The sequence below is a fragment of the Jaminaea rosea genome (genome assembly GCF_003144245.1).
Source record: "Jaminaea rosea strain MCA 5214 unplaced genomic scaffold BDZ90scaffold_5, whole genome shotgun sequence".
Lineage (NCBI taxonomy): Eukaryota > Fungi > Basidiomycota > Exobasidiomycetes > Microstromatales > Jaminaea > Jaminaea rosea.
In genome coordinates, this window is record NW_020289979.1 from 912,716 (window position 1) to 924,811 (window position 12,096).

Consider the following 12,096-nt stretch of genomic DNA (forward strand, 5'->3'; position numbering starts at 1 on the left):
AGGGTGGCTGACCGAGAGAGGAGGCCGAGTGGGCGATTTGAGAGCTGGCTCAATGCCGAGAGAGCTGAGAAGCTCGGGATGACCGACGAGCTGCTTGCCGGGACATGCAGCGGTCATGGTTGAGCTTTGCAAGCCTCGGGGGGCTTCACCCATCGGTGCTCCACTGTCAAGTCCCGTCAACGACAAAAGCATCACTCTGATCCGAGACTCGATCCCTGTGACAGCACGAAGTCTCGCCTGCGCCCGTCGATCTGGTCATAGCAGGTGAGCGATGGGCATGCTCAGGTGTCACCATGAGCAGCACTGTCCAACGTACGAGGTACTATGTCCATCGCAGCGATGGTAGGCAGAAATTTCAGAGCGTGCTGAACATCGACGCAGTCGGACTGCCCTGACGAAGCCCTCTTACCCATTATGACCGCAGTCGAGCATGAGGTGCAGCGCTGGACGCCCATGCAAACCTCGATGGAGAGCTGGAGCATGGTCAACGCTCTAGAGACACGAGGAAAGCATGATCGATCTAAGTTGCAGATTTGTAGCTGGGATGGTCACCCGTTGATGCCTGAGTAGGCGTCAAACAACAATACTTCCAAATGGTACGCTACTCGTCCCAAGCGTTGAGAATCAATCGCTTCTCACGACATTCTGGTATCAAAGACGGCGAGCGAGCGACCATGCACAATTTGCTGCTCTCCCTTCCGGCACAGATATTAACTGCATTGAAAGCGGTGCTCCCTACGACGTCATCTGGATCCGATCGAGCACGCCGCCGCCTCTCCATGCTACCACCATGCCTACCCTGCCTGCTTGTCAAGGATCGCCTCTCGGGAGCCGCCTTTCTTCCGTTCCGCTGCCAAATCTGCTGCGCGCGCTGGGCCGATTTGGCTGGGCGGGGCGGGCGGCAAGCAAGCAAGCAGGCAGGCGGGGCGAAGCAGCTTGGCTGGGCTGGTTGAAGGGCCAGGGCAGGCAGGGCGAGCGAATCTGGCTCTGGGCCGCAGACCCAATGGTCGAGGACGGACGACGGAATCGCCCTCTGCATCTTCCTCCTCACCACCAAACCCTCCCCTCATCCTCAAGGTGATTAAGCGACGCAGTCCAAACAACAACCTCATCGTCGTCCTCAGCTCACGCTTGAATTTCTGTCCTTCGCTTTTCTTTTCGTTGCAGCAAAAATGGTCAGCTCTAGCCGCCGAGTTGCTCGCAAGGCCCACTTCACGGCCGACTCGTCGCTGCGTAGGAAGATTATGTCTTCCTCGCTGTCGAAGCCTCTTCGTGAGGAGCACGGCGTGAGTATGAGAGAGTAGAGGCAGAGAGGCGTGGGAGGGACAGAATCATGGAGTAGGAACGGGCAAGTCTGTCGAGGAGGAATTCGATGAGGGCAGAGGGATCTGGCGGCACACGCAACCTCGGATGAATGGCCAACTCACACCTCCTCATCCCCCCCACCCCCCCGCCTCTCTCTCGCAGATCCGCGCCATGCCCGTCCACAAAGACGACGAGGTCATCATCGTCCGTGGCTCCAACAAGGGCCGTGAGGGCCGTGTCACCCAGGTGTACCGCAAGAAGTGGGTCATCCACGTCGAGCGCGTTGTTCGTGAGAAGACCAACGGCACCTCGGTCGCTCTCCCCGTTCACCCTTCCAACGTCATGATCACCAAGATGAAGATGGACAAGGACCGGTGAGTAGGCTTGCGCGCGTGCGAGACTCGCGAGATGTCGTCGAGGAGGGTGGGAAGAAGGAGGGAACTGGGCAGTGGGACAAGGCAGAGGCAGTTGCGTGTCGTATGAGCCTTGAGTGGGCAATGCGATCGAAGGGATCCTTGACGAAGGCCCGGGAACGTCAGCTGGTGCCTGCCAACGATATGTGGTAGGAGGAGGACGGCGAGGGTCAGATGCGGCGGCAGACACCCACACTAGGGTTGCCGCTTGATATCAAGCGGGTTGGATCAGTGACCGCGGTCTCTGGTCGTGTCATGCGCAGAAGCGCAGCGGGGACACGAGGTCATTCTCTGGCATCATCTTCACCCAAAAGCTCTCGTCCAGCTTACTGACCGTCTTTCCCCCCTCTCCCCTCTCGCCCTCACAGCCAGACCATCATCTCGCGCAAGGCTGGTGGCAAGGCTCTTGCTGGCGGCAAGGACGTTGAGATGAAGGCTTAAGCGGCGGCAATAGACTTGGAGTAGCAGTTGCCCTCTCTCCCTCTACCGTCCGTCTGTTTGTCTCGTCATCATACTGGGGTCCCTCGCCGTACTACAGCATCAGCGATCAGTCCCTTGACGTTTCCCCGTTTGTCGGGGACGTGCCCTTGTACCATTTTTGACCTGCCGACCAATGGCATACCGTCTCACAGATGCAGCAGCGAGAGTCGTGTGGGTCATGAGCGAGTCCTGCGGTGATGACGATTGTGGTGCGGCGTGGTGGGAGTAGCACACTCGAGCAGCCCCTTTCCTGGCGTCGTGATCGCCGTTGCCTAGTTGATGGTCCTGGCTCGCAGCATGGCACATCGAGCTCGAGCTCCCTTCGTGCGTAGAGGCTCGCAGCGCTCAATCTTCTCGTCCGTAAAAAGTCTCTCTGCCCGCCCTCCCTCCCACGTGTCCCGTCTGGCCCGCATCCGCCGGCCTCTTGTCGGATGTGAGATTTCAGCTCATTTGAGCTCGCGAGCACGCCAAGGCCGTCGCCATCTCGCCATCGCTGCCACTTGTACCATTGAACCCTAAGTTCGGACCAGCCACGACGCCACTCGACGCCACGACAGGCACACCTCGATGCTCGCCAAGTCGTCACGACGATAACGCCATACCCCGCATCAGAGAACGTTGTGCCAAACTCAGCCCCCCACTGCGCAGCACAAGGTTGCTGCCATCGACGGCTGAGGAGTCCAACAAGCAGCAGCGATGTCGTCATCCCCATCACGGGGCATCGACTTCAACATGGAGCAACGTGGAACGCCTCCACAGGCATCCTCCTCCTCCTCCTCCTCCTCCTCATCGTCCGATCCCATGCTCGCTCTTGCGACGCTTCCCTTCACATCAGTCGAAGAGTCGCCATCCCCCGCGACGACAGAAGCTCCACTTCCAATTGCACAGAACTACTACCAACCCCACCCTTGGCAACTCGCTGGTGTCGTGTCCTCCGACTCGTTGCCACTATCCACACCGCCAATCCAGCAGCAGGAGTCAATCTTGACCTCCCTGTCACAGTCGCTGGCAGTTGCTGCTCCCTCGGACGATGAGGAAGAGGGTGGTAGCCAAGCACAACCGGCGAAGCGAACGGCATCCTCGAAACCTACGCAAGACAAGGGGAATGGATGGGCAATGTTGACGCAGCCACGCTCGTCAGTCGTTGCCCCACCCAGAAGATCATCGACCGCAGCAGCAGCAGCAGCAGCACCATCAAGCGCTCGTGCCTCGACCTCTGCTCAGCCGTACGAAGTCGCCACAACTTCAACGCCAGTCGAAGACGATATTTCCTCACGCAGACCAGTCGCATCCATCAACAAGCTCGGCGACGAAGACAGCATGCTCGCAGTCAGCTCAGCGACTGCGCTGCCGCCATCCAGCTACTCATCATCACCTCGACCTCCACCCGCTGCGCCCACTGGCTGCGACAGCCCGAGCAAGTCGGCGCTCCGCAGCGGCAGAGATTCTGCTCTGCAACAACAGGGAGGCTCAATGGAGCTGCCAGCTGAGGGATCTGGGCTGAGAGGCAAAGACGAGGTGGGACTGGATGTGGATGGGGATATGCACGAGGCAGATAACATGGAAGATCAGGACGACGGTGATGTTGCGACACCTTTGCCATCGTCCTTCAATCCTCTCCAGCCACCACCAGCTCGCAAGCTCTGTATCCGACATCAGCGCATGGCAGACGAAGGGACTGTAGGCAAGCTACAACGTGTGAGTACCCCCCAGTGCCCGGGCTTCGCTGTGTCCCTCCCCCGTCCTCTCCCGCAGCAGCCTCTCGCTGGCCTTCGACGCTTCCTACACGTCGACGTGCCAGCGAGAGCGCTAGAATGGCAACGGAGACTTGTCTCCTTTGCCGCTTCGAAGCGACATCGCTGCTGCAATATTGACCCCGTCCAGTTTGAGGCCTTGATGATTTCTCACCTGAGTCATTGCCATAGAAGAGTCGGAACATGGGGACGCGCGAGACCACCCCTATATGAGAATGAATGCTGACCATATCCTGCTCCCTTCGCTACGCCTCTCGGTAGTCCATCGAGTCCCTCCCACTTGCGGACCAAACAGCAGTCAACTCGGTGTGGTCCATCTTTTCTTCCTCCTCGCACGCCCGCCGCGCCCTCATCCTCCAAGGCATCCTGAGCATGTGCTGTTTCTCGCAACTTTCCCTGCTCTCCTCCGAGCTGGCTCTCGCCATCCGCATCGATCCCTTCTGCCTCTTCCCCCGAGAGGTGTCCCTCAAGGTGCTAGGACACCTGGACGCCATGTCCCTAGGTCGGGCGGCGCAGGTGTCGAGGGCGTGGAAGGAGCTGGCGGACGATGATCTGCTTTGGCGCAACATGTGCGAGCAGCATATTGAGAGGAAGTGTGAGAAGTGTGGGTGGGGCTTGCCGCTGTTGAGCGAGAAGAAGAGAAGGGTGAAGGGAGCTACGCCGGCCGCGGGAACACCGGAGAGTAGGTCCTTGACGGCGCCGCTGGCTGCCAACCTCGACGCAGCCAGCGAGGCGTTGAGCAGTCAGACCGGCGGTGGAAGCGGGGCCAATGCTGGCGCAGGTAACCCGGGCTCTGGCAATCTCAAGCGTAGCATCACCGCAGCAGCCAATGCAGCCGCCCTCGAGCGGCACTCGAAGACGGCGCAGAACTCTCGCGCTTCCAGCCCGACAGCATCCGGCGAAGACAGCGGTCGCCCTTCCAAGCGTCCACGCAGTGCCGACGTCAAGCCGTCGGCTTTGCACCGCTCTACCAGCCAAGTCCACGACTCCAACAACGTCGGGCCCGTCACCCGCCCCTGGAAGTCAGTCTACTGCGAGCGCCTAGCCATTGAGCGCAACTGGCGTCGCGGCCGCTACTCGATCCGCACCCTCAAGGGCCACACCGATGGGATCATGTGCTTGCAGTTCAACGAGTCCCTCTCGCACCCTCCCTTCCCCGTCGTCATCACGGGTTCGTACGACCGCACAGCCCGGATATGGAACATGGACACGGGCGAAGAGCTGCGCGTGCTCAAGGGGCACACGCGTGGCGTGCGTTGCCTGCAATTTGACGAGGCCAAGCTCATCACGGGCAGCATGGACCGTACCCTCAAGATCTGGAACTGGCGCACGGGCGCCCTCGTCCGTACGCTGGAGGGACACACAGAGGGGATCGTCTGTCTCAACTTCAACGACCACCTGCTAGCGAGCGGGTCGGCCGACTCGAACATCAAGATCTGGAACTTCAAGACCGGACAGTGCTTCACGCTCAAGGGACACACCGACTGGGTCAACTCGGTCTGGCTGTGGAGCGGGCCGCAACCTAAGCATCGCTCGGCGGACTCGGATGGGGCGGAGAATACCTTTTTGTTCTCGGCGTCGGATGACGGGACTATCAGGCTGTGGGATCTGGCGAAGAGGGAATGCCTGATGGTTTATACGGGGCATGTTGGGCAGACACAGGGGTTGAGCCTCGTGCAGATGCCCGAGGAGGTGGTGGAGACATTGGCCAATGGGGGAAATGTGGGGGGTTCTGCGGCGCCGGAGCAGGCGAGACAGCATCAGCAGCAGGAGGGCCTAGAGCAACGGGATGGTGGTAGTGGCGGCGGAGCGGCATCACCCTCGTACTTTACGCCCAACAGCGATGCCCCTGCAGCCTGTGGGTACAACCCACCCGCAGTCCCTGGCGGCCGCTCCGCCAATACGGGCACGGCTCCCAGCATTCCCGAGCACTTCTATGCGGCCCCCGCCTCAGGGCAACACCGTACCGCTCTGCGTCAGCAGCAGCAGCACCACTCCATTCGACCAATCGAGCCTCGCCTTCTGAAACTGCAGCAGCGCTTGGCTGCGGCTGGTCTCGTGAACCCGCTGCCCATCGATGCGGAGATGGGCGATCTGGAGTGGGGAGCAGCAAGGAGAGCGTCTCAGCGCAGTCATCACGGCGGCGGTGGGGCAGGAGAGACTGGCAAGCCGACGACCACGATGACGACGTCCACCAGCTCTTCCTCGACATCACCACCTCACCGCCCTTCCTCCTCCTCCTCCAGCACCTCCCCGCCACCGGCATCCGCCTCCCACCACCCGGCATCCGAGCGTCTGCGCCCCATCCTCTTCTCCTGCTCATTGGACAACACCATCAAGATCTGGGATGTGCGTACGGGTTCGTGTATCCGTACCTTGTTCGGTCACATGGCAGGCCTATGGGCTCTCAGTACGGACAGGTTGAGGCTGGCTACGGCCTCGCATGACTCGACGTTGAAGATCTGGGAGCTGGCCACGGGGAAGCACCTCTTCTCCATCTGTGAGCATAGGGGGCCTGTCACTAGCGTACAGCTGGCAGACTCGTTCTTGGCATCGGGGAGCGATGATGGGCAGGTGAATATCTATTCATTCGCGGCGCAGTAAGGCGCAGGCGCGGCGAAGAGGCGGTGCGTGGTTCGAGGAGCGGTTGGACGCGCGCATGTGTGTGTATGTAGCATTGTATTCCTCGACCGAATTGCTTCGACTCGACTCAATCCGAAACTGATACCATGATCGAGAGACATGAGCAAGACGGTGCGATAAAAGTGCCCGGAGCGTGAGGTCTCGTCGACGCTCGTCGCTCAAGGACGGTGGCGACGCGCGGAATCGCGGATCGCTGGGCAGGGAGAGGCGGAACGCCAAAGGCCGGCCGGCGAGCGGGGAAAGAGAGTGCGAGTGCGAGCGCGAGTGCGACTGACCTGAGCCAATTTGTGTGAGACGCCCTTGAGGGCGACGAAACGGCCTCGCTCATGCAGCGACCTTGTCCCTCCCCTCCTCACCGATCGAATCAGAGGGCCGCCTCATGCCATCCATCCAGGCCGGAAACGTCTTGGTTTTCTCGTGACTCGTAACGATTTCTTCCACATCTCTCTCATCTCATTCTCCCTCCTCCTCATCCACTCGAGCGCTTCATACCCAAGGCCCAATACCCCCCTAGCGCGTGAAGCGCATCCATAGCCCATCATGAGCAGTAGCACGCCACCTTCATCGTCTTCTTCGGGGATGATGCCATCAGGCATGCCTCCGCCACCAGGGAACGGTACAATGGGCGGTGGACAACCACCACCGTCCCAGGCTCCACCTTCGGCCGGATCTACGCCACTCAGTGTATTCGTGAGTACGACGACGATGCGCTGCTGCCACTCTCCACGATGGCCTCCCATCTCCTTCCCCCTCCTCCTCCCCTCCTCCCCGTCTTCTCTTCTCCGAGCTTGGTCGCGCATTCTCGGAGGAAGAGGAGACGAGGTGAGGTGAGGAGAGGTGAGGAGAGGTGAGGCGAGGCGAGGCTGGGCAAGGCTGGACTTCAAAAGGTCCACTATCTATGTATGGCAGGAAAGAAGCACGGTTGCTGAGCATCGCCTCTCCAATCTCCCCGCGTCGCCCGCACTCCTGCCCCCCCCTCCCCCCTTTGCCCGCCGTCTTATCGCCGCCGCTTCCTTTCGCAGACGTTTGTCATTGGTCAGTAGTTCTCACGCATCCCCTCGTTCTCCCCTCGTTCCCTCCACCTCTCCTCTTTCGCTCCCTCTTGCCCTTCCATCCATCCACGCCATGCATCCTGCTCTTATGCATCAGTTCGTCGAACAGCAGCAGCAGCAGCAGCACCAGCATCGTCTCTTTCCCCGCCAGTCGGCTGAACGAGACGCTGATATGCTGCAGGGCGTGCAGGACCACTTCGACGCCTACGCAGAGATGCAGCGACGTCAGGCCTCGTCCTCGTCGTCGTCGACCCCCATCACTACCCCTGCCGTAGGCTCCAACACCCCAACCCTCTCCGCAATCCCCTCGTCCAACCCCACACCATCCCAATCCCAATCCCCATTCCCGTCTGACGGCGGACCCGCCCCCTTCTTCACCTTCGCCCTCGCAGCCGTCGCCCTCTTCGTTATCGTCGTAGCCTTCGTCCTCCTTCGGATCTGTCTCCGCAACCGGCGACTTCGACGACTCGGACTCTTGCCGGATGGAGGCAATGGCACAGGCGGGCCGATGGATCGCTTCCTTGGTGTTGGGCCCATGGGTGGAGCGGCTGGATTTGGCTATGGGAGGGAGATGCACGAGGATACGAGCGTGCCGCCCAAGTTGTGGGAGGCGAGGATTGTGCCCTACAAGGGCTCAGGTGGGGAAGGCGGCGGAGCGATCCAACCCCCGGCATCGTGGAATGATGAGCCTGCAGGGCCATTGACGTCGATGAGCGGCAAAGCCTATGGTGGCGGCGGCGGTGCGGGTAGTACGAGCGGCGGATGGGACAAGCTCATGCCCATCGCGGCTTCCCTCCCGACTACGATCTACACCTCCTCGGGCGCGGCGGCCGCCTTTGCTGCTTCAGAGGGCGGTGACGCCTCCAAGGACAAGTCCAAGTCGAGCAGCAGTGGTGGTGTCAATCTACCAGGAGCGTCAAATCGCAAAGCTTCAAAGAAGAAGCGGGCCGCCACAGCCAAAGAGAGCGCGACTGTCCCCTCCACACCGGGTGGTACGGAGCAACAACCAGCACCAACTGACACGATGCCCGGATCGGTCAACGTCTCCGTTCTGATCGCCATGCCCTCCGCTCCAAAGGGAGACGGCGAGGAGCTCCCCGAGCTCATGCTGGGCACGGCCGCCGTACCCATCTACTCTACCTCACCCAGCACAGCAGCCAAGGACAAGCGTTCTATGACTTCATCGTCCAACGCCTCTTCCAGCATGTACGACGCTCAAGTCAGAGAGATGGGCTACTTTTCCCAGGCGGCAGGCTCATCCTCGTCCTCCTCGCGGCCGAATACGGCCACGGCTACGGCCGCGGCGACGGCGACGCGCACTCACCCGACTAGGGCGCAGCTGATCAGCCTGTTTGAACAGGCGAGGGAGGCAAAGGAGAGGGCGAGGAAGAAGCGAGCAGCTGACGCTGTTGATGGGGCAGGGCCGGAGGAGGATGATGGATTGGAGACGGATGAAGAGCCAGACGCAGACGCAGAGGATGATCGGGCGGATGAGACGACGATGCGTCAGGATGGGGAGGGGGAGGATGCAGTAAGGCGAGAACCGGCAGCTGCGCCTATGGCAGACGTGGGAGGGGCGGGTCATACTGGGGCGGCAATACCACCAACGCACGCGACGACGTCAGCAAGGGATCCGCCGCCGCCGACGAACTTGACTACGACTACGAACTGATGCTACGTGACCCGCAGGACAGCAGGAGTCATCTTCTCTCCTGTCATTTTTTCCACCTGCTCTCTGTATTATTATTATTACACCACTCGATACGAACCGAATCGAATCGAAGCGTCCCATTGCAGGGCGATCTACAATCTCTATCGTGAGAAAACCTGCCCGTGCCCGTGCCCGTGCCCGATCTTGACTCTTGTCGTCGTATCGTATCATATCGTATGGTACATTGCCCCCCGCCACCCCCTCTTCCTTCACATATCCACTGCTGGCGGCTACTCCTCCCCCTCCCCCTCCCCCTCTCCCTCAACAACCGGACTCCCCACCACGCCAACATCCCTCTCCCTCCTCCTCGCCGCGAGCCGCTCCTCCTCGCTTCTCCCCACGGTATCACGTCGAGTGAGGGGCTCCATACCCGGTGGGGTGCGCGTGCTAGCCAAGGAGGGCGAGGCTGACGCTGATGCAGCGTTGAGTGGGTCGATGGGTGTGGTTGAAGTTGAAGTTGAAGTAGGGGTTGCGGAGGAGGTGGTGGAGGTGGAAGAAGGGGTGAGAGGGGTGACGGATAGAGGTGAAGGGGTATTGGGGGCGCGACGTAGTGAGGGGATGCGGGAGAGGAGGAGGGAGGAGGGGGAGGGGTTGTTGTTGCTGGTGCTGCTGGTGCTGCTAGGGGTGCTTGACGAGGCTGAGGCTGAGGCTGAGGTGGAGGCTGGGCTAGAAGAGGAGAAAGTCTCCCCTTGCCCTATCGACGCTGACTGGCCCGGTTGTACTGCGTCGACCGAGAGGCCCTGCATTCCCGCGACAAGCTGCTGCGGCGCCACAGGAGCTGGTATCGACGCTGCCGTTGGCTCAGGCTGCGTCTGCATCTGCGTCTGCGTCTGCGTCTGCGTCTGCGTCTGCGTCTGCGTGTTCCATCCCCACACCTCGGCCACAAATTTGGCCACATCGACGGGAGGCTGCCTCTGCTCCGACTTGCGTACGAAGGGGTGTGTCAACATCTTCTTTGGTCCTAGACGCGTTTCGGGATTCTTGTCCAGGCACTGCGGTGGCGTGGTTGCGCGCGTAAGGTACGAGCGAAGGGAGGTCATGGTCGTGAGAAGGAAGGTCAGCATGAGATCGTGCCACTGGGCTCGGGTCGCGCTTCTCACCCTCTCAATGAAATCGCGCAACGCCCTACTCCACTTGATGCCCGCCTGTACGTCGTCTTGCAGCTCTGGAGTTTTCATGCCGACAATATAGCTCAGCAGGTCGATGGGACCTAAAGGTGGCTCGCCCTCAGCTGGGAAGGGGAAACGGTTTGATGCTACCTCCAATATGGAGAGACCCAAAGACCAGACGTCGCTTGTGATTGTGTAGGATTGGCCCTGTGGAGCGCGAGGGGTGGGGTGGGGGTAGGGTAGGGTAGGGGATAGGCTAGTCAGAATAGAGGCTGGAGACTGAATGCGGGGAGAGCGTACCGACCTTGATTCGCTCCGGAGCCATGTAGTAAGATGTACCCGTGAACGTGCCCGCGAGGGAGTTGACCAGCTCACCCTGCGGTGTTGCGGCGAGTCGAGTCAGTCAAGTCAATTTCTCCCTCTCATCGTCACCTCCCGGGGCTCTACACTCACCGACACGCCAAAATCACACAACTTGAATCCTCCCTCCCTCGTCACCAGCACGTTGCTCGGCTTGATATCGCGATGAATGATGCGTCGCTCGTGAAGGTAGTCTAACCCTTTGAGGACACATTCTGCTACTTTGCCCAATATCTTCTCGCCTGTCCTGCCATTGCGCGCTTTTACCCTCTTGTAGACAGCGTCGAGTGACCCAGCCTCACAGAACTCCATCAGAATCTCAATGCTGAGCCCGTCCGATGAGAGGAAAGCGCCGTAGTATGGAACGATATAAGGTGAGCGACATGAGCGGTTGAAGGAGAGCTCACGGAGGATCTGTCGATGCAAGTCTGGGTTAGGCGAAGTGCTGATAGTCTTGACTGCTATTATCTTGCCACTCGGTCGATGTACTGCTTTTCGGACTTCACCGCTCGCCCCTTCACCCAGCCGCTGGAGCAAGGCGATATCTTCTTGACGCATAGCTTCTTCTCCTCCTTCCCCCGAACCGGCCTCGATGGGGATCGACTCGGTAGATGCTCCGTCCTCTGACGTTGTGGGCGCTGGACCCCAGCGCTGCTGGTGGTGGTGCTGTTGCGGTGGTGCGGTGGTGAGCGTGGTGATGGGGCGTGAGCGCTGTGGTGGGCTGGGCATCACGCTCGTCAAAGATGATGAAGAGGCAGAGGCAGAGGCAGAGCCCCCCGTACTGCTTTCGCCTTGGATGGCGCGACGCAGGTCGTTTGTGAGGGCGGATTGGTCCGTCGAAGGGCCAGGCACCGTATCCGGATAGATGGAGATGGTTCGCGGCCCACCATCCCTGGCAGCTGCTTCTGGGATCGAAACAGTTGATGAAGTCGCATTGGCGCCGGTACCGTTGTTGGATGATGACGATGATGATGCTGCGATAGGTTGGGGAATGGGTGCAGCGCCTGATGAAGAGGAAGGGCGTTGCGGTATTGAGAGCTTGGGCATGTCACGCCGCTTGGGCTGTTTGGGTGGGATGATTGACATGCTGGCTAGGTGCGATGATGATCGATGGCCGGTGCGAATCGAGGAAGTTGCAGGATGGCAGGAAGGACAAGCATACAAGCACACAAGCGCACAAGCATACAAGCACACAAGCAACAACGACGCCGCCGCCCTTGAGACGTCGCCTCGCATTCCGTCCGTGCGCGCCCTTTTGGACAGAGCGAC

At 60.4% G+C, this 12,096-nt stretch overlaps 4 protein-coding genes across 4 annotated transcripts; 3 read left to right on the top strand and 1 right to left on the bottom strand.

Annotated features, from left to right (window-relative positions):
* Positions 1–1,167: 1,167 nt before the first annotated feature.
* Positions 1,168–2,356, top strand: BDZ90DRAFT_231976 (ribosomal protein L24). Its single transcript, XM_025506080.1, has 3 exons — positions 1,168–1,286; positions 1,468–1,679; positions 2,087–2,356. The coding sequence occupies exons 1-3, from the start codon at positions 1,173–1,175 to the stop codon at positions 2,157–2,159; spliced, it is 399 nt and encodes a 132-aa protein (XP_025362839.1). The 5' UTR covers positions 1,168–1,172; the 3' UTR covers positions 2,160–2,356.
* Positions 2,357–2,681: 325 nt separating this feature from the next.
* Positions 2,682–6,606, top strand: BDZ90DRAFT_231979 (hypothetical protein). Its single transcript, XM_025506081.1, has 2 exons — positions 2,682–3,896; positions 4,214–6,606. The coding sequence occupies exons 1-2, from the start codon at positions 2,931–2,933 to the stop codon at positions 6,554–6,556; spliced, it is 3,309 nt and encodes a 1,102-aa protein (XP_025362840.1). The 5' UTR covers positions 2,682–2,930; the 3' UTR covers positions 6,557–6,606.
* A 514-nt stretch (positions 6,607–7,120) lies between these two features.
* BDZ90DRAFT_279349 (hypothetical protein) lies at positions 7,121–9,319 on the top strand (the record flags this gene model as incomplete). Its single annotated transcript, XM_025509162.1, has 2 exons — positions 7,121–7,285; positions 7,745–9,319. The coding sequence occupies exons 1-2, from the start codon at positions 7,136–7,138 to the stop codon at positions 9,317–9,319; spliced, it is 1,725 nt and encodes a 574-aa protein (XP_025362841.1). The 5' UTR covers positions 7,121–7,135.
* Positions 9,320–9,369: 50 nt separating this feature from the next.
* Positions 9,370–11,989, bottom strand: BDZ90DRAFT_231982 (Pkinase-domain-containing protein). The gene is made up of 4 exons (XM_025506082.1): positions 10,921–11,989; positions 10,772–10,843; positions 10,459–10,674; positions 9,370–10,350 (listed from the first exon to the last, which is right to left on the bottom strand). Exons 1-4 carry the CDS (start codon positions 11,911–11,913, stop codon positions 9,589–9,591), a joined length of 2,043 nt encoding a protein of 680 aa, XP_025362842.1. The 5' UTR covers positions 11,914–11,989; the 3' UTR covers positions 9,370–9,588.
* Between the last annotated feature and the right edge of the window lie 107 nt (positions 11,990–12,096).

Bases quoted from the DNA above. Each gene is read 5' to 3' on its own strand.
- BDZ90DRAFT_231976 (XM_025506080.1), top strand. From the start codon at position 1,173: ATGGTCAGCTCTAGCCGCCGAGTTGCTCGCAAGGCCCACTTCACGGCC. The intron at 1,287-1,467 runs GTGAGTATGAGA...TCTCTCTCGCAG, and splicing joins CTCTTCGTGAGGAGCACGGC to ATCCGCGCCATGCCCGTCCA. The intron at 1,680-2,086 runs GTGAGTAGGCTT...TCGCCCTCACAG, and splicing joins ATGAAGATGGACAAGGACCG to CCAGACCATCATCTCGCGCA.
- BDZ90DRAFT_231979 (XM_025506081.1), top strand. From the start codon at position 2,931: ATGGAGCAACGTGGAACGCCTCCACAGGCATCCTCCTCCTCCTCCTCC. The intron at 3,897-4,213 runs GTGAGTACCCCC...GCCTCTCGGTAG, and splicing joins CTGTAGGCAAGCTACAACGT to TCCATCGAGTCCCTCCCACT.
- BDZ90DRAFT_231982 (XM_025506082.1), bottom strand. From the start codon at position 11,913: ATGTCAATCATCCCACCCAAACAGCCCAAGCGGCGTGACATGCCCAAG. The intron at 10,844-10,920 runs GTGAGTGTAGAG...GCAACACCGCAG, and splicing joins TGTGTGATTTTGGCGTGTCG to GGTGAGCTGGTCAACTCCCT. The intron at 10,351-10,458 runs GTGAGAAGCGCG...ACGCCACCGCAG, and splicing joins TGCGCGATTTCATTGAGAGG to TGCCTGGACAAGAATCCCGA.